At 44.7% G+C, this 21,039-nt stretch overlaps 1 protein-coding gene across 2 annotated transcripts; it reads left to right on the top strand.

Annotated features, from left to right (window-relative positions):
* The first annotated feature begins 63 nt into the window (after positions 1–63).
* Positions 64–20,468, top strand: IL21R (interleukin 21 receptor). 2 transcript variants are annotated; one of them, XM_030958148.1, is made up of 10 exons: positions 64–2,662; positions 2,837–2,927; positions 9,657–9,731; positions 12,809–12,914; positions 13,539–13,735; positions 15,372–15,523; positions 15,929–16,106; positions 17,404–17,500; positions 18,314–18,395; positions 18,898–20,468. In XM_030958148.1, exons 2-10 carry the CDS (start codon positions 2,891–2,893, stop codon positions 19,810–19,812), a joined length of 1,839 nt encoding a protein of 612 aa, XP_030814008.1. In that variant the 5' UTR covers positions 64–2,662; positions 2,837–2,890; the 3' UTR covers positions 19,813–20,468. The 2 variants fall into 2 exon arrangements, with proteins under 2 accessions (XP_030814008.1, XP_030814009.1); XM_030958149.1 differs by having other exon boundaries at positions 840–851.
* Positions 20,469–21,039: the final 571 nt, after the last annotated feature.

Here is a 21,039-nt window from a genome sequence, read left to right as displayed (position 1 = left end):
AGAACTGGACACAGCCAGTGGGGTTGAGGGGGCAGGTGTCTGGCTCGCCCTCTCCCTGCAACAGACACTCTTGTTCAGAAGTATTAGAAATTCTTCCCACTTCTGGTCAAGCTGCCTTTGCTGTTCTTGCCACTTAAAAACTTAAACAACTTGTAAGAACTGCTGTTCGTGCAATTCTGGCTCTGCTCCTATTTTGGGTTTGTGTAGCAAGATTTTATAGTGGAGGGGAGCTACAAAGGTGGCTTTTCTGAGAAGCCACTCCCTTCCTGCCTTTTCTCCTAAAGGCACATCACATTGCTGCCTATTTTTTACAAAAAATAGGTAATTTTTATTAATTGTTGCCCATGCATGCACACAAGATCATTTCTCACCTCTGCAGATTGCTGAAATCAAGATCTGCCCCAGGCTCACCCATGATGATGTATCTTGATCTCACATTACCTGGAATTTTCGTTTCTTTCAGCATGCTTCTTTGACTGAGACCTTGCAGTCATGGCAACAGCCCTCAAGGCCTCTCCTACTGCACCAAAGTCAAAAGGTCAGAAGGAACTTTCTGGTAAAAAAAGCAAGGAGATCAGTGAACTGGTTGGTTTTCAACTGCAGGACTGTTGTCTTTCTAAGCAGATTGCTCCCAAGCAAAGGAAAAACACAGTCAAGTGAGGAAGAGAGCATTTTCCAGTTGCTTCACTAACACAACCAAAGCCTAATGAATTGCCATACGTTGGCCTGTTTTCCCAGAGTGCCTAACAGCTATCAGCAGCACAGCTGGATTGCTAAATCCTGAGTATTTTCATTCCTTGTGACAATCTTGTTGAGAGGAACTTTACATCTCTGCAGAACTCTGGCCAAAGGTGCTTTGCTCTATTTGTTCTTTTTGCTGCCCTGCTTCCAATCTGCCCATCCTGTAGTTTTCTATAACGTTGAAATCTCCGTACTGTCCCTTCAGTAAGACTGCAAGATGAAAGAGAAGAAAAACTGGCAACAGCCCTAGTTGAACAGAATGGGGAACTGGCTGCTGTGGCATGTTTAGCTGCATGAGGGGAGGAACAGCTGTTTAGGTCTTTTTTGCTCTTAGTCAGAATGCTGTCTATAAAACTGATCATCTTTGCATGAGGCCTAAGATTCTGTATTCTGAATGCAGAGAGGCAGTTGTTGTGGCAAGAGCTGTTACAGTACAGCCTGTGAGCCACAGTCTGTCTTTGGTAGAAGGATTTCTGTGCTAGACCTGCCCCATTCCAAGAAGCATGGCAGGCATCCTAAGGAGCTCCTGTCCCAGTTTAGTGATGGATCAGCCACTTCCTTCATCCTGTCTCTACCCAATTGTAAAGAGCAGGGCATTCACAACAGTGTGGTATTTGTCCTCTGATTGAAGGCTACCAAGTTGTTGACTAATACGTAGCACCGGGATTTTCCTACTTGGTGCTGTTTCCCCAGCTCTTAGAAATGGGGAAATTCACTATAAGCTGAAAGGTTTGAGGTTGACTGCTTCTCCCCAGCTCAGCTTCTGCTGGTTTCACTTGCAATGAGCCACCCACACAGCAGCAAAAATTACGATGAAGTGAGAAAGCACTGGACGGCATTCTGGGGGTAGAATTTCCACGCCTGGGTCAGCCTTATAACCAGTCCCCAGTTCTTGTTTTGACACCCTAGGGAGTTTCTGTGAGAACCAGATGTGTGTTGGCCGTGGAGCCAGTGCCTGTGGTAAACAGCCAGCTGAGGTCTGGAGGAGGTGGCTTGTACTGTGCTGCAAGTGCTGACCAGTGCTCATGTCTGGCAGGCCCTGGGCTTGAAGATTGTGCAGGGCAGTTCACTGCTGCCGGGTCTTCCCCCTCCACTGCCTGGCTGAGGTGCTTCAGAAGCACATAGCATGCTCCTCCACAACATGACCGGGGGCAATGAAGCCATGAAATGCCTTGTTTCCTCTACTATAGCAAGAATTAGGATACACAGTTTGGCCTGTGCTGACTATTTCATGGCCTCATTCTGAGTTATGCTGGGCCCCTGCAACAGACACTCTTGTTCAGAAGTGTTAGGAATTCTTCCCACTTCTGGTCAAGCTGCCTTTGCTGTTCTTACAACTTAAAAACCTCTGGCTCTGCTCCTGTATTGGCTTTGTGTAGCAAGATTTTATAGTGGAAGGGGGGCTTTTCTGAGAAGCCACTCCCTTCCTGCCTTTTCTCCTAAAGGCACGTCACTTGCTGCCAGTGACGTGAGAAGTCACCAAATGTGTTAGGACTGCATGTTCTGTGGTTTACAGATGCAGCTGGCTACCCCCCTGCAGCTTGCTGTGTCAGGCCTTTGCTTTGCACATGCTGCCACAGCCGAGGTTGAAGACAGCTGGTGTGTTTTTCACCCTGTGACAGGTGCCAGAAAGTGCTTAAGGCACACTCCATTGCTGCACCAGCCCCAAGTGTGGAAGAGCTGCAGCCAGGCAGGATAGGTGGGACATGCTGATTTTTGACAGCTGTGGTAAAACAGAACTCCATGAGATACAGATGAGGATCTTGCCATAAACAACTGTGTGCCAGGAGTAGAGTTCTGGTCTTGGTGCATCCCCAATTGCAGAGATCTGGGACAAGCTGATCAATGTTGCCTTAAGAGGGTCAGTTTCTGCCAACCTGCGTGGAAGGAGCAGGGAGTTCTGCCAGCACTGCCAGCTCAGGTGAGCACTGTGGGAATGCGTGAGTCTTGCTGACCTTGTGCAGAGATGCTCTGGGCATGCTTTGCATGGTGCAGCTGCGGATGTTGGGTTCGAGCCTGAGCAGAGCTGTAGGTTTCTCTTCCAGATGGTCAGGGTGAGTTCACAAGCACAGTCATTCCTGTTTCTCTTTACCAGCATGTGTTGGGTGATTTCCTAAGAGAAGATACAAGCCTCTGTGCAATCTCCTCCATGCAAGCAAGACATACATGGCCACAGCTCTGGGAAGGTAAGCTCTTTTGCTCTGGCTAGAGCCAAAGTGATGTCCTTTTACAGCAGCATTCATGGAGTATGGGTTCAGACTCAATGGATATTGGGGAAAACAAGAGGCTGACCCCAGTGTTGATGGCTACAGATAACTAGCAAAGGCAGAAGGAGGGCAGGATGCTGGGGTCTCTGCAGGTGATATTCAGTATTCCCCAGACTGAAAGAAATGCACTCCTCCCTCCCCTGCAGCATCCTGTGTCAGCTCACAGCCACCACCTGTAGAGCTTCGGTGTTTTTCAACCTGCTGCTTTGCTGACTAACACCTCCGCTTTCTGCCTGGCTCATTCATATTTTAGCTTGTTTCCTGAGCTTTGAGGTGGTTTCTTCTATTGCTTTCCCTTCCAGTAGAACACTGTTACTCATGTCTCAGCTGTTGTCCTGCCATTTTTCGCTTATTGTAATGTATGATTATCTTCCTCCTAAATGTCACCAGCCAGTAATGGTGCCTTTGACTCTGAAGTTATGCCAGGTCTGTATCTTTGATGCTGCTGGGGATATTGGTTTAATTCTGTTATGACAGGAAGAAAGTACAGAGGTAGTACTGTTTCTGTGGAGTTTTTTCTCTTTTTTGTCAAATCATGAACCTGATAACTCCAAGCATGACTGGTTTTATATCCTAGAGAAAGAATTGTCAGCTCTGAATGTTGTTTTTTTGATGATTTATCTTGCTGATAAATACATAATGATGTTGCCCTTCTTCCAGTGATGGCAAAATGGTTTTGGGTCATGAATAACAGCATCTACCAAGCTTTCCCTTGTGTGCCCTTCATGCTTGCTTCTTGGTGAATATTACTGCTGCAGGCTAGGCTGAAATTACACTTTTTATGAGTTAAATTTGAGAAAAACAGGCCTTTTGGTGCAATGTGTTTAAATTTATAAAGCCATTAGTCTTAGAGTGCTACCAGTGTTCCTGTTTTTAAAGTTAGCTCTGTAATATCAAATACATATTAATGCATGGTTTAAAAGTAGTATGGCGTATGTCTGTCAGACTATCACTCTTTGGACTGATCAGACATGCTGCTTTTTCCCCTCTCTCCTCTGCACAAATAACAATATTGGCACACCTTGGAGAGTCCTGTGTAAGCAGGGGGCAAAAGCCACACCACTGTCCTGGTGTGCTGTCCTCACAACAGAAAGATATTACTTCTGGGAAATTTCTGACTTAGCCACTCAGCCTCATTAACCCTGTACTGTCCCACACTGCACCCAAGAGGGGTGGCAATCTCCACAGCCCACAGGCACTATCAGCTGAGACGAGTCTTTTCTAGAAGCTTGGGCCTGACATTGTGCCTGTAAGTGATCCACAAAGCATGCAGAAGGGAGAGCTGGTCTTTCACAGAGGCTGCTCCAAACACAATGAGGAGTAGCTTCTGGATTAAGTCATGTGACCTTCTCCATGCGTGCCCTAACCGTGTACAACCAGCTCAGTTACCAGCAACTACCTGGCAAGCATGGTCAAGAGCTGCCTGCCCTGGCTTGAACATTCCAAAACATCTTTTTTTCAAAGGGTGAGTCAGAGGTATGGAGGGCTTAACATGGAGCTCCCTCATCCTGCACCCTGCTGCTTTGTGCCAACTTCACTGCTGCAGTCTTCTTGGGTTATTACAGTTCCTTGTTCTTGCTCCTAGCTCCTCCTACCTCCACACTGTGTTGTGTGTGCCAAATCCCTCCATAGTGCTGCTCATTTCCCTCTTGTCCAAGGATACAGTGAGTGTGCATGTGTTCCTTGAAGCCCCTTTAAAGATATGATTAGGTGAGCTGATGGATCCTCCATCAGTGCCAACCTTGCGATCTAAAGAGACCTGGCCCAGACACAAGTCACAGGCACGAGATACAACAGGGGTGAGCCCCTCACCTATGTAGGAGCCAGATGACCTCCCTGCCTGTGGTCTAAGGACTGGTGCTGTTGCCCTGATCCTGGGCCGTTTTGGGAAAGGATGGAAGCTGAACACAGTGGTGTTTGACTGTCTCCAATGTGGCACATGCTGTACTATGCAGTTTGGCTTAGCCCTTTAATACCTTGATACTGGTGCCTCCTCACTGCACAAGTCTAAGCCTCACTATGACCTTTTAGATAGGAGGCTTGTGAGTTTTTATCAGTTCTCCCACCCTTTTCTCATGTAAAAAAGCAGAACAGTACAGTAATAAACGTTGTGTGGGTGTTTGGACCTGAATTCATCACCTCCTCTCACCACATCCTTCTGTTGGCACAGTAATACTGATACAGTGGTGACGTCAATCTCCACTTATCACTGTGTATTCCAATACACCACAGCCCTTGGTTGTGCACAAGTCGGCTTTGCTCTTACTCAGTGCTAAGGAGCCCCACCTGCTCCTCAGCTCCCCAGGTGGGGTCTGCAATTGCAGTAATGATTTAACCAGGCTGGTCATGGAAGTGTTGGAGGGCTGAAATGCACAGAACAGGGCAGGTAATATCCATGTTTCACCAACTCTCCCTGCTGCTAGTTTGTTCCTGCTTGATGTTGCAACTTCACTGTAAATCTTTCTTATAGCTGATGTGGCCTTTGTGGCCCAGCGTCATTGCTCTTAGCCTCTGGACAGTCAGGGCACCCCTTTGTCTCCCTGTTGCTTCAGCTTTCTGATTAAATGGCAGTGTGCATTGATAATGATTTTTTTTTCAAGAGGAAGGCTTATTTGGGCATATAACTGGTGGACTGTGTCTTCCACTCTTTTTTTGCTTGGGTGCAAAAAATTTTCTCATGTTTGGAAATATTTTTTTCCTTGTTTTTTTTTTTTTTACTTAAACTGAGTTCTTAATTAGTTTTGATTTGGGGTTTGGTGGTTTGGGGGTTTTTTTGTTTGTTTGTTTTTGGGGGATTTTTCTGGTGGGTTTTTTTTTGTTTGCTTGGGGTTTTTTCCCTTTTTTTTTTTTTGTATGTGTTTTGTTGTTGTTTTGGGGGGTTTTTTTGTTTTGTTTTTTAAGTACGTACATTTCCTGAAAACAGTTCAAACTGTCAGCTTAGACTGCATCAATGTTTGGCAGCTTATAGCATCATATTTCCAGATTCTTAACAAAAATAATCTTCATAAATGTCTGTCTGTATTGGTCCTATTTCCTGTTCTCTGTTATATTAAAAACTTGTAGCATCATTTACACGTGTATATTATGAATGGCTACTCAGCTTTATTGCTGTGATCTCATAAGGATATTATAGAGTTTGCAGATGTGGTACTTGGCAGCTGTAAAATGTTTGACATTTTATAACAAGTGTCTGTGTTGCAAGGATGCATGAAGCTGATTCTGAGTCCCCATTTCACAGACTGAGCAAATGAAATGAGGCGGTAGAAAGGATTTTTCTAATGCCAGTCTGGGAATAAGTTCCTGCCTTTGCTCATTGCCCACTACCCTTCTTTCCTCCAGGTTAACAATCACATGCTGACAGATAAAAGCAAATGGGAAAGGTGTAACAAATTCAGGGATGTAGGAAAGGTGGGGGTCCCAATAATAGACTGGGATTGAAGCTTGCAGGGGGCCTGACACTGGAGCATGCTTTAGAATTAGGGCTGCTATACATCTCCATTGAAGTCATGAGGTCTTTGGCATCAAACACCACAAAGATGCTGCTGCAGAGCTGCAGCTTTCCCAGCTCTTCTGCACATGTCTTGTCTGTCCATGTCCTGTCATAACAATTTGGAGCACAGCCAGGAGGTCAGACAGTTTCAGCAGTACTGAAACTGTCTGTGGTGCTCTTAGAGGTCAGAGTCCTTTCCTACCACAGTGAGGTAGGGAAATAGAAGAAGATAAATCTTGGACTAATCTGTGGGCATTGGCAAGGGTGAGAGATGGGACAGTGACATCCCAACTGAGGAAGTATTGTCTCTTTGTTTCAGCTATTTTAGCAGATCCTACTGGTTTTCTTATTTTTGCTACTGTGCTCATCTTCATGAATCTTCCTTCTAGATTACAAGGCTGTATGCTAACCTCTCCCCATTGTGTAATGGCAGTCTCTGGTAATTCTGTAAGACATCTACCCAGTGATGGGTAGATGACTTGGGCTCCTTGCTTTGACTTTTTCCAGTTAAGTCCTGCCTGTCCCTTCAGGTCAATGGTACCATTCTCTGAGTGGAGAAAGAAAAGTAGGGGAGGTCCTTGAAAGAAACCACAGTCCAATAGGTAAAAGCAGCAAAGACTTTCCTTGCATTGGTCTATTCATTTAGGCAGGAATAAGCATAAAAACAGGGAGCTACTGCAATGTCATGAATACAAAGCGTGAGAGGCCCTGCCAGTTGGATTCTGAAAAAAGTGGTGGATCTGCAGACCTCTCTGAGGGCCCAGCCTTTCCCTTTCCTTTTCCTTTCTCTTTTCTTTTTCTTTCACAAGTTGCCTTTCTTTGTTTTCTATGGTGGCCAAGAGTGTGGAGCATGACAGTTACAATACTAAGTGATGCTGAGATGGGCTCATGGTGCAGTCTCAGTCAAATGAGCAGGTTTCAGATAGCAGGATAACAGCAAGCCTTCCTCAAAGGAATGAGGATTTGGAGAAGAGCTATGGAGATGGGTGAGATCACAAGATGGAGTTAGATAGTGGACTGTATCTCAGTGCCTAGGGACTGCACCACCAAAAGTAGTGGTAGTGATGAGAGTTATTATACAGAGAAAACTTGGAGAGCTTGGACCAGAGGGGTCAAGAAAAGGTGTTTACTCAAGGCAATGTGTGATGCAGAAAGAAGAGCTGGAGTACAAAGGTAGAGAGTCTGCCCTGCCACTGGCAGCAGGTGAGGGAGGATGGTAGGGTGCCTGGGGCTCCTTGCTGAGCTGGAACAGTGCTTCATGGGCAGGGTTTGTTTGGCAGGAAAGAAGGGGCAGCAGCTGCATCACTGCTCCCACAGCAGAGTGTGACACATGTGTCTGTGGCACCTCCAGAATGAGTCTTGCTAGTCTCACCTGGGCACTGACACCCTGAGAGCACATCTGTGAGCTCACATGAGGCTGCAGGGGCTTTCTGGTGGCTGCTAAATTTGTTTTGCTTTCATTATTTGAGTAAACCTGGGAAATTTTTAAACTCCACAAATGTTCCCCAAGTCTTAAAGGCTTCATGGGTTTCTCTCTGCTGGGTGATTGCCTGGGTGTTTGTTGCTTGTGGTGGATGCTGCATAGGCACCCCAGGACCTGAATACCTTGAACCCCCCATATGAATACAGGCTGAGGGACAAACAGATTGAGACCAGCTCTGCTGACAAGGACCTGGAGGCAGTGGTGGAATGAAAGCTGTCCATAAGCAGGCCATATGTGCTGGTAGCCCAGAAACTCCTGGGGTTCTTCCTCAGTAGTGTGGGCAGCTGATGGAGGGAATTCTTCCCCTCTACCCTGCTCTCTTGGGACCCTGCCTGATGTTCTGCCTTCAAGTCTGGGCCCCCCAATGTGACAAGCATGTGGAACTGCTGTATTGAGTCCAGAAGAGGCCACAGAAATGCTTCAAGGGCTGAAGCACCTCTGCTATGTCCGGCAGGCTGAGAGAGTTGGGCTTGTTCAGCCTGGAGAAGAGCAGGCTTTGAGGAGACCTTACTGCAACCTTTCATTATTTAAAGGGAGCCAGTAAGAAAGATAAGGACAGACTTTTTAGCAGAGTCTGTTGCAACAGGACAAGTGGTGATGGTTTTTTAAATCAAAAGGGTAGATCAGACTATGTGGCATGGCATATGGGCCCTTCCTGTTGTCTGTGCATTCTTGCAACTTGCTTTCAATGAAATTATGTCGCCAAAATAATACACATTGCTTCTCCGAAGTCTTGCCCCATTTAAGAATAGCTTGAGAAAACAGTGCTGAAGTCTGTACCAGGTATCAAAGCCAATACTCTGCAGAGAGCATATTTTAAGTCTTTCTGTGCACACCCATGTGTTTCTATAAATATTTAAATGCTGTGAAAACACAGCCTTAAATACATCTTATGACTTGAAGGCTTTGTCTTGGAGCAGGAACTGTGTGTTGAACAGTCATTTGTATGCGATGCCATTTCCTCTGTTTTAAACGTCCTGCTGTCATCTTCTCTGAAGACTTTCTTGTAGGTTCTCTTCACTATACCATCAGGGCAGCCTTTCCCTGCAGTCAGTACTGTATTGTTCTCTCATATGCTACATGGGAAGCTAGTTTTTTTTTTTAATTTTTTTTCTCTGGTCTGTCTTTCTGGAGTCCCTTAACTAGATATTTCATGCTTATTTAACTACAGGTAGGCCAAATCAATGAGTTTTCACTAGCTTTCCTCACACAGACCCACAATGATATTCAGACTCCATTTGGCCAATTCACTGTGTAGCTATTTAATCTGCAGCAACGTCACTTCTAGTGGCAAGCCATTCCTAGCTGCAAGATACTAATGAAGAAAAAATGGGTTAGCAATTAGCACAAGAGTCTTTCTTGTTGCCTGGATTATCTGAGCTGCAGTCACTTTGCTGCTTTCTCTGTGCATGTGGTAGCAAAGAGCAAAGATTTCACAGACCTTGCTTATGGCAAGTTGGCAGGCTGTTGGTCATACCCCTCTTAGCCCATGGGAAAGATACGCACAGAAGAGCTGAAGTTAATTGTCTTAAAAAGGCACTCTACTTTTAGACGTTTAAATGAAAGCAAGATTAATTCCACGTCAACCTTAATCAAGTAAATGTCTGAGCAGAGCTCTAAACTGGTTGTGAGAGTATTGTTTGTGGTTGTTTTGTTTTGTTTTTTTCTTCCCCAGGACATCCAGTGAGAACCACCATGAAGAACAAACTGTGGCTCCAGAATATTTTCATCTGCCTTTTATTCCAGCACAGTAAGTCCTCAGATATTTCTTTCAGATTGTACAACCACAGGATTTATCTTAGTGACCATATGTGCCAGCTCTGATGAGATGTGCATGGCACAAGGTTGCCATGGGACAGCAAGCAGAGGATAAGGTCCTAGGGGAGAGAGTTCCATGCAGTAATGAGTGGAGGACAGGCACAGGAAGGTGCACAGCTGGGCAGAGTTCAGCCAGGCTGTATACGGCTCTGGGGGGCAGCACCTGTGGAGAGCCTGCAGAGGCAGTGCCTGCCTTGCACTGAAATGTCTCCTAGTGGCATTAGAGTAGGATTTCCCCCATCAAAAATACCCTTTGCTGTAGAAAAGGTTCTGGTGGCCAAGACCAGGATATCCCCAGGGTTGCTGTTGTCTGGTCAGCCAGGATCAGTGTAGTGAACCTCTCCTAGTCTGAGTCCCTTTGCTTACGACTGAACTGTGCATATAGTCACATCCCCTGCCCCCCTTTTTTTTCCTGGCTCCTACCCACACTGCAAACTCCAGCTGACTCAGACTTGATTTTCTGAACAGATCAGCTGGACAGAACAAGGCAGTGACAACCATGTCTGCAGGGAACCATGCAAGTTTAGTATCTTACCTGCTGCTTGTAGGCAAAGCATTGGACCTTCCCCAGACCTAAATAAGGAGAAAAGATGCATTCAGAATTATATCTTTCTATCACAGGGGACCACTGTGATGTCTGGTCCAAGTTTTGTGTGATGCAAGCCAGGGAATTACCATGTACTAATTTCAGTTTTGATAAATCTAGATCTTACTGTTAAAAGTATTTGAGTATTGTTTCTGAAGCTGCCAAGGAGAGACATTTCTCCTAGATCTAGATCCTAGATCTAACTAATTGGTTTTAGGATACTTAATTATTCCTTTTCCAGTAAAAAGCTGTCCTCTTAATTTTGTTAACAGAGTCTTGCCCAATGATACCCTTGCAACTTACCAGCTACCTAGGAATAGTAGTCTGTCCACCTAGGAATAGTAATCTGTTTGACTAATCAACATAATAATGTAGAGGAACACTAATTACTGATGCTTAATAGCCTATTAATACTTGCTGCCCTTTCTAAAGGAATGCAAGAGTTTCCTAACCCCATTTTTTCTAGGAAAATAAAGTTAGTCTAAAAGAGAAAAAGTATGTTGCTCAGGATTCTGAACTAAACAACGCTTGGTCCAGGACCCTCAGAAGAGTCTATTGAGGGTTCAAAATAAAATGTGAGAACTTAGTTAAAATTTAAAAAATAATTCTGAACTCAGTATGAAATTAAAAAGTCAAAATAAAGGTTTAAAAAAAATCAAATGTACATCCTTGGGACCAATCTGTTGCAAATATCCCCAAATTTCTTCTGCCACCATCCTAAACCTTTGGGTTAAGAAGGATTGTGTATGCAAATTTGAGTGCTGCCCAGAGCTTGTGTAGGGAGAATAGCATATGCTCTGATACGTGAGGACTAGGAAGTAAATGTTGTGATGGGTGACTTCAGCAGGGAAAAGTTGGACTTTGTTTTCCTCTGGACTTACCCCGCCCTAGAAGGAGGCTGCACCCTCTGCTGGACATGCCTGCTGTTCGTTGTGACTGTCAATGCAGACAGCTTGTTTGTGTGGACAGCCATTTAATGGGGAGGGTGGAACCGATGTTTCTGGTCCTTCATTGCACACACTGTCTGCATTCTGTGGTGGTTCCCTGTGTACAGCTTCAGCTGTAAGATTGGGCATTGGGGTTGTTGAGCATATCACGTTAACAAACAACACTCTGGACATAAGCATGTTGCAACAGGGAAGGAGGAAGCAGGGAGTGCAGCTTCTCTAACCAAGAAAGCAGCAGAACAACAAAGGGAAGTGAGCTTGCAGCATGGTTAGCATCAAAGGGTTTGGTTGCCTGATGGCTGCAAAGTAGTGTGTTCTCAGGAGGCTGGGAGCAGCCTTTGCAGTAGGGGAGGACACATGCTTGATTTAAGTATGGATGTGACAATCATGAGTCTTTTCCTAGATGATGAGCATTTTATTCCCATTGAAAATGGGTACTACTTTACATGTCACTGCAGTAGGCATGGTTTGAACCAGCATGGCATGCTGCATCACCTGCAGGCCTTTCCTCATTCAGCCATTTCCTAGTGTAATGGTGTGGTTCTTGTCAGCCCAGGGAGCTGTCAGGAGGGGACTTGTCAATGCAGACATTACTCACTGTGCTACTGTCTTACCAGCCTTGAAATCCAGGGAGGTAAGTGTGTTATGTACAGGACAATTGTACTTTTACAAAGCACACACTCTCTGAGCAGAGCTCCCGCAGAGCAAGTAGAAGAGTATAAATGCTGTTTTGTGACCACTTTCAAAAAATGACTTGATTTTCCTGGTGACCAGTATAAGTTCTACAATTGCATTTCAAGTTCTCTTGAGAAGTCTGTAATTAATAAATTGTGCTTATCGGAATGTTTTATAGAAATTATAGTACCTACAAATTTGCAGTATTTTTATTCCCAAATTTCATTAAAAATGTACTTCAAGATTCTAGAGCTGGACATAAAAAGTATTGATACTGCAGATATCAAGCTTTAGAAAACAGAAAAGAGAATGGCAAAGAAAAAATTACTAAAATAGCACTTGAAAAAATGTGTAAAGTGCTATGTAGACGTACAATGAAAACTATCTTAGCAATGAACAGTACTCAATTTTGAAAGTGGTATCATTAAAATGTTTGAATATGCTACTGTTTCTTACTGGGTTTCAGGCCTCTTCTATGTGCCATATAAGCTAAGATTCCTGCAGAAATATGTGACTCTGCTGTAGTGATTCTACAGGAGTCGCAATTTGGGCATTTCCTGATTTTGGTTGCCTCAGCGTTTTTAATAGGTTTTTTTTTGACACTTATCTTGCCGTCAAGTGACTTGTCACCCTGTAGAGTTGGAACACGTCTTATGCCCCAAAACTGGAGACTTTCAGTGGGTGGGAGGGCGGTTGTCAGAGACTGGTCTATTTCCTTCAGATGTAGTGGGAACCCTGAGGAGTGCATATGTTGATTTGTCACAGAAGTTGATATTGCGTTTTCTCTTTCCAAACCTACAGCTATGTGTTGTGAAAGCCTCACTTGTTTTGTGGACTATGTACAGACCCTGTCCTGTATCCTGCGAGATGAGTTGGGTGCTGGTTCATACAATCTCACTGCTACATGGTATGTCTTGGTGGGATGAGCAAAGTTCAGTTAGCAAGAGCTTCTATATGGCCATAGCACAGTGGTGACCTTCTGTCCTCTTTGTTAGGTAGAAATCCTGGTTTTGCTGCCATGCTGGTTTTTTACTTGGTTTTTTGCACTGCAGTTACAAACTGACTTCTTCCCTAGCAAAGGACCCCTGGTTCCTATCTGCACTGACTGTGCTTCTTGCTGCTGGCTGCTATGCTGACTCCAGCTTCCTTAGCATTGCCTTCTCTGCTACCATGGGAATACCTTGCCCTTTGCTGCTGTTAAAAGTGAAATTTCACCTCTGTGCATTGGCAGGGCTCATGTAGATTGTCCAGTCTGCTGCTGTTCTGTCCCAGCAAGGAAGTGGATGCAGTCTTGGGCTGTGTAGCCCTGAGGAGCACCTTTCCTTTCCAGAAACACTTTCCTATTTCTCTCAAAGATGCTAAGCTGAACAAGTAGAAGGGGAAAAAATATGTTTTGAAGTTCAAAGATATTTTTTTATTTGAACATGTTGATTTTTCATTTTAATAATTTCCTGTGCCTGGTGGTTCAGTAACAAATTAATCCAACTACAGCATGTAATACATGCAGACTTCTTTGTTTTGGCTTTTTTAGGGTTCCTGAGGAAGATCCAGAAAATACTGTGGCTGCTTGCAGTCTCGTGCAATTGTCAAGAAACACCAGTCACACGCAGTACATGTGCACTGTGGACATGACTGAACTCCTAGCAGATACCAAAGTCCAGGTGGATGTTACAGAGATAGCTGATAGGCAGCACATGCTTTCCAAAGAATTTTATTTGTCAGACAACAGTAAGTACAAAAATGGTGAATTCCATAAATACTCTTTGACTTTATGTGCTAGGATAGTCTGGACAAGGAGTGAGAGTGGCAGCAAGCAGTGTGGGGCTATGTTTGCTGTACAGTCATCTACAGAAAGCACTGTACTCTTATTATTGTGATTATGCTTGAAGCTGAGCTTCAAGCTGGCTTGTTCCATGCTTTTTGTGTGGAAATTCCTTTTCCCCATGAAGCAGTAGGTGATAAATATCACCTTAGACCAGTCTCATACCTAGGCTATGCAAGAGCTTGTTCTTGGCTGGATTCTAAAGGGCAGGAGGAATTACTTTATAACAAATGTCACAAATCACAGAGTCCTTAAGATGGTTTGGGTTGGAAGGGACCTTAAAGATCATTCAGCTCAACTCCCTACCATGGGCAGGGACACTTTCCACTAGACCAGGTTGCTCCAAGCCCCATCCAACCTAATCTTGGACACTTCCAGGGATGGAGCAGCCACAGCTTCTCTGAGCAACTTTTGCTAGTTCCTCACCACCCTCACAGAGAAGAATTTCTCCCTGATATTCCATCTAACCCTGTCCTCTGTCAGTATGAAACCATTCCCCCTTGTCCTATCACTACATGCCCTTGTCAAAAGCCTTTCTACAGCTCTCTTGTAATATCCAAGGAGCTGGAGGCTCCCAAAAGGCTTTTGCAGTGGACACCTGAACAAACATGACATTATTTTGGGTGGCACAAGGTTTCCCAGATGTACTGGATGTGGCAGCTCCCCTTTCTGGGGCAATTCCTCATCATTTCTCCTGCATGACACGAAGACTGAATGCAATCATACACCTGGCTTGGTGGAATGCTGGTAAGTTCTGGGCTGTGTATGGAACTGTGAAAAAAAAAAAAGGAGTGGTGAACCAGGCAGATGGGTACCAGGCAGATGTAGGAAAAGGATTTTTCTATTTGACTTCTTCTGAAACTTTACTTGAGAAGCGTCATCTTTTTGACAAATGCCTTAACATTTCAGGAAGCCTCCTTGCTCCCACTGACAGACTAGAGATTGGGTAGTGGTGCTTTGCATATCTCCTAGAGGCCCTCATCCAAAGGCATCATAGCTCAGCGGTGGGCCCTGCAGACTGCTGGAGTTTTGCATGACTGCTTTTCAATATATGAACACTCCCTGCAGGGATACAAAAGCTTGCTTTTTGAGCAGATGGGGCATGGAATTGCAGTGGGTTTATGCAGTGTCTCCTAGCCTCAGCTTTTCCTCATGACTCTGTTACCTTGAGGGGTATTTCTCCAGTCTTGTGAGTGATCACGACTACACAGAGTTCTTTTATGTCATGAGAAGAACAAGGTGCTCTACATTTTACATAATCTCCCAGGAGTTTATTAGCTCTGTGTACTATCTTTCCTTCTCCATAGTCAATGAGGAGCTTCAGAGACAAGCTGAAGATATATTCAGAGAAATGTGGTCCTGACTTCATTATATTCCTCACATGTGGGGTTCCATGCATGGCTGAGGACAGGAATGATGTGGATGTTCTCTAGTGTAGGAAGGCCCACCACTGCTAGGGCAGCTTTGGTCCCTACTCACTCTGCATTGCTCTTACCGTGTTGGGCCATCTCTTAACTGTAGTAACACCATCCTGTCTTTCAGTAAAACCACAGCCTCCATTCAACCTGACCGCTTTGTTCTCAGAGGGTTACAATATTTCTTGGGAAACCATCTACCAGAACTCTTCCTTCTACTTTTTGAATGGGGAACTAGAATATCAGCTGCGTTACAAAAGAAGAACTGACACCTGGGAGGTAAGTGAGATGTCAGTTTACCATCAAGTAGGGTGTGCCAGAAAAGAGAAGGCCAGCACAACTAAGACAGTAGCACTGGTGGGAAAGAAGGGTTTTCATGGTTTAGAAAAAATGTCTCTCTGCTTGACTGGGCTGAAAACAGGCAAATCCAAAGATTAATTGAGACGCAGGAGCTGTGTGAGAAGTATTAGATCCTGTGCGGAAGACTGATAATTCATTTGATTCTCATGCTGTCCTGCCTGGAAGGCTCCCCCAGGATTGCATGTAGCTGCTGACCAGTCAGAGCATGGCCTTGCAGAAGTAAGATGAAAGCAGAAGAGGTTACTTTGCAGGCATCCTCACTGTGCAGCAGTGTGAGCAAAGTAAGAGCAGTCACTCTAGTGTTTGGTGTTTAATCATTCACAGACTCAGAAGACTAAAGCTGTTCATGAAGATAAACGGACATTGGTGATCCTGCCATGGGAACTACAGGCAGACACTGAGTACGAGTTCCAAGTGAGAGCTAGACCCCGGGAAGACAGTGGCTATGGTGGCTTTTGGAGTGAATGGAGTTCTCTGCTGTCATTGAAAACCAGCCCTGCCGGTACATGCTGCCAGATCTCCTTGCCCTTTCAATTAGTCCAGTGTCAGAGAATGCTTTCAGAAATTTAATAAAATCTAATTAATTGGAACAAATTTTAAACAGTCCAGTGAAGACAGGTATGGTTAGCTTCCTTACTGGTTATGGGAACCCCAAGCCTGGGCTGTCAGTATTGACATTCTAAGTGTGTCACAAAAGAAGAGTGTTTTGTGGAGTTGCTGTACATTTGGATACCACTTGCAGGAATGCAGCCTCTGGCTTCCTTTTCAATGTCAAATGTCCCAGGTCCTATTTGCAGCTTTCAGAAATGGGAGACATCTCCTCTACTGGGTCTTAGTGTTGTCTTCAGCTGAGGGAAGGGGGATCCTGCTCTCAAACCTGAGTTCTGTGTCTGGACTGTGATGTTGGGTCATGCTGGGTATGGATGTTTTGTTTGGTAGCCCCCACTCTGCAGTACTCTGCAAGGAGTTCACAGTATATGGAAGTACACTGATGCTTGTCATGGTGGAACAGAGGCTATGAAAATAAGGAGCCTTTGCTCCAATAGAGCAGGTACAAAATTACTGTGATCACTGCCAGCAGTATGTGCTAAGCTTCTCTGCTCTCACTGCTCTGCAGCTCAAACTGATGTATTACAGGGTTTACATGGCGCAATGGCAGCATGGCCTGGCTCCATTTGCTAAGGGATATCTGAGTACTGGATCTCAAAGATGCTGCTTTTCATCACAGGTGGAGAGCAGCTACCAAACCGTCATCTAGTCAACACCTGTCTCTAATCAGCTGCACTCTTTCACTTCAGAGATCATCTGTGGAGGTGTCCCTAACCAGGAGTCAGAACACCAGGGGTCTTTGTGGGAAGGAGCTGTCCTGCCCTAACTGTTGGCTGTCTGTTGTGCAGCCAAGTCTTAGGGCAGCTGATGTGCTGCTCCTTTCATTGATGCAGTCATCACTGAGCACCCTCAATCAAACCTATCTGGAGTACAGATGCCCAGGTGACAGCCTCAGTATCCCAATGAGAGAATCTGGGATAGAAATTAATCATTTAGGTTGGAAAAGACGTCAAGATCATCAGGTCCAACCTTTGACTGATGGCCACTTAATCAACTAGACCATAGTAGTAAGAGCGATGTCCAGTCTCTTGATCTCCAAAGATAGTGACTCCACCCTCTCCTTGGGCAGTCCATTCCAATGCTTGACAACACTTTGCATTGCAAAAACCCTTTTCCCCCTCACCATCTCCTGATTCTTGATCAGGATATAAATGCAAGGTGAGCCTCAGTGACCTTGTCTCTTTCTTCAGCAGTGACACAGAGAGCAGGCATGGAATGGCTGTTGTTGTTTGGTATTGTCGTGGCAATCATGGCTTCAATCACAACATTTCTGGCCAAACAGCAGAGGTAAGAATGCTTCAAGAGGCAGAAGTTAATGCTTTTATTCTGTCTTGTTAAAGATGGGGTGTTCACATGCAGCCTTCCTTGAGTCTTGTATATCTATGAGTGGGCAGCTATGAACCTGTGAGGGACAGCCAAGAATGGTCACTGGCTGATGTACTGCCCCGAGTGACCTGCTTTTCTCTGTGACTCTGTTGCCGTTCAGCTGGCTGGGCCAAGATGGTGGCACATGGGAATGAAGCAAGGGCAACACAGCCTTCTGAGCGGTTCTCCTGGTCTTGTCTGTGCTCTGCAGTTGCCAGATAGAGCACAGTAGCCAGAGCTAGCTGCCCCCTTCCAAAGCTGACATAGGTCCCTCAATGCTGGCTGGAGGCCTCTGTCCCTCTCAGAGGCTTCTTACGCCCTTGAAGAGATACGGGATGCTGACATGGAGGAGGGCTGGGCTGGTGCAGCAATAGGGCTGGCACAGCCTAGGTCCACAGAAGAATTGCATAGGTTTGTGGTCTGGCCTGCAGACCACAAACCAGCTCAGCCTCAGTAAAAATGCATTTCTAGCATTTAGTGCTTTTCCAGGAAGGAAAAAAACTGAAACCTCTTACCCCAGTGTGAATGTGTGTGTGCAAGTGCTGAGGTCTCGCCTCTAGTGAGGTTCACAAGAAAGGCTATTAGATGACTCTGGCAGCATAAGACATCCTTGGAACCTCGGCTGCTTGCTAGCTCACAGGGCTGGGCAAGTGATTCCAGTTGCTTGAAATGGATCTAGAGATGCCTTGATTTGCATTTGTAATGTGTGATTAACTCTTCTCTTTTCTCTTCCAGCTTGTGGAAGAAGATGGCTTGCATCCCAGACCCTGCTCCCTTTTTCAAACCTCTTTACATGGCTCATAATGGAGATTTTAAGGTATAAATGGGCTACTCAAGTGAGTGGAGTACATGACAAACTAAAAGGCCATCATGCTATCCTGAGCAAGGGATTTTCATTAGGGTAGTAGAAGGAGAAATCTATTTCAAAGGAATGCCAAACGTCTCCAGATATAAGAACCAGAGCTTTCCAGTATCTGTTCAGTGCCATGAAAATCTTTATGTTACATCTATACTCTTTATTCTCTGTAAGTGCTGTCTCAATGTGTGAGTTGAGTTCATGGGATTTCTGAAGCCTGGGATCCTGTCGGGAGTGTCAGAGAAAACTGCAAAGCTCTCAGAGCTAATTATTTTCAATTACTTCAATTAATTCCCCTGCAGTTGCCCATGTCTCATAATAATAGCATCCTCCTGTTATATTGGTGGAGTCAGTGAATTTCATTTTTGCCTCCAAAAGTGTAAGAAAGTTGGTTATTTCTGTGGAACCTCAAATCTTGTGATGCTAACCTAACCTCTCTCTCCCTGTGTTTCTTTTTCTGCAGAAGTGGGTTGGTGCATCCCATATGAAAATGACCTTTGATTTCTTTGAATGGGGAATAGTCCTTCCAGAAGTCCTAGAAGTTTACACCATGCATCCTTCCAACAGCATCCCACAGGAAGAGCTGCATGAGCTAAGAAAGAATCTGCCTTGCAAGCCCTGTGTGTCTTGCCTGACTACCCCAGGTCATGGTAGCCAGTCACTGTGGTGCAGTGTAAACAGTAGTGGTGGGACTGAGGATCAGTCATATGGGCACTTGTCAATTGATACAGTGACTGTGGCTGATGAATTTACATCTTGTAACTGCCAGTGCAGCTGTAATCATGTGTACAGGGAACATGACCATACCAACAAGGAAGATGATAGTGCTGGAGAACCCGGTTACCCCAAGGTTAACCTTGATGAGGAAGACAGAAAGATATCCAGTGATTTGCATTTGGCTGATCTGAGTACACAGGACAAAATACTTGCTTCAGGCTCTGTGTCCACAGACCACTTGAGGAGCACAAGTGTCCCAGTCAACCAGCAAGGAGAAAGGGGAGTGGAAGGAGGGGTGGGGAGCATCCTAGAAGCCCTTTGCTTGCAGCCATATCAGTGGGATTTGGAAAATCCAGGTTCTCTACCTTCTCCTGATGGTGAAAGTGTTTCCTACAGTGAAGGCTCCTATGACTTCTTCCCTCACAATACAAAGCCTGGTGACAGTTATCCTTTGATCTGTATAGATTTGGACACTATTGACAGTGGTTTTGTGGACTCAGACTGTGGAAGTCCAGTTGACTCTGAATTTGGGCAAAACAGTCAGACCATTTGTGGGTCCATCCCTCTTGAGCAAGACGGGCAAGACCTCACACGGAGCTACGTCAAGCAGTGGGTCTCGTGCCGCTCTGAGAGCCCCATCAGTGGGACACAGACAAACTAAGGACTGGATGAGTGTGGGACCTTTTTCATAGTGTGCCAGGAGCAAACTGCTAGCAAAATTCAGAAGAGAAACAAAGTTTACTTTGTGTAAGCTCTATTGCATAAATTGACACCTGTTAGGTCCACAGAAATATACCTGTTTCTATTCCCACTTATCCTATTAATGTCTCAAATTTGTTGTGATTGATTGTTCCTGAGTTTTGTTGGGTTTTGGTTTTTTTTAGAATCATAGATCAAGCCTCCCTTGATGTCAAAAAAAAAGTTAGAAAAAAGCAACTGTACCTTGAAAATGATCCTTTGGCTTATATAAATATGAAAAATTTTTTGCAGTAATCTTATAAAGAGTACAGAACTTTATTTTCCCTGGTATTCTCACATGACTTAAGAGTTTGGCTGCACGTGGAACCTTAGAATCATAACCCATGGCAAGCATGTTTGCTACGTTAAAGTTCCCCTACCTTTCCAAACAACATGTGATGTTACTTTTCCTTCTACTATCTTTGGCTCTTTAAACTCAGCTCTAATAGTCTGTTAATGACAGACTGGCTCCAGACCAGTCCATGGGGATCAAAACTAATTCTTACGAAATCATTGCAGAAATGTGTGTACTAGAGACTAAGCACAACTCAGGTTTCAGAAAGGTTTTCCAGGCAGAGTCTGCAAATGAAAAGACTTCAAAATATATATAATTCTAAACAACCTCTCGCTACTTGGCTTTTCTATTGAGTCAGACTCTCTCCCTGCACTTTTCAAGCATTTTAATTGAGCAGCTTTTAGAATTTTGCCAAAATTATCGAAACATCATCCTACCTGGATATGCCTGCCACTTCTGCCTTGGACTTGCTCTGCTGCAGTTAACCGGTCAGTAGCACAAATTTTGAGCAATTTCTGCTAGCTAATAAAGCCAAATATGAAACTGCACTGTAACCTTGAATCCATTTTTCTCTCTGGCATCTCCATATCTCTGATTTGTCCAGGATACATGTCTTAAAAAGTCGCTGAAGAGTAATACTGAAATTGAATGTGAAGACCTTCATCTTACATAGACATAGTGCTACTAACCCATAGACTGCTTGGTTCCAGAAGGTCGTATCTTGAGAGAACCTTTGTGGTGAATGATGCATGTTTGCAGTGTAGTAATAATCTGTTGTTGCTGTGATACCAATAAACTTCCTTCCCTCACCCTCTTCTCTTACCTGAGATTATAGGCAACCCCACAGCTCCCTAA

Source organism: Camarhynchus parvulus, chromosome 14 (genome assembly GCF_901933205.1).
Source record: "Camarhynchus parvulus chromosome 14, STF_HiC, whole genome shotgun sequence".
Classification (NCBI taxonomy): domain Eukaryota; kingdom Metazoa; phylum Chordata; class Aves; order Passeriformes; family Thraupidae; genus Camarhynchus; species Camarhynchus parvulus.
This window is presented reverse-complemented; position numbering and strand designations above follow the sequence as displayed.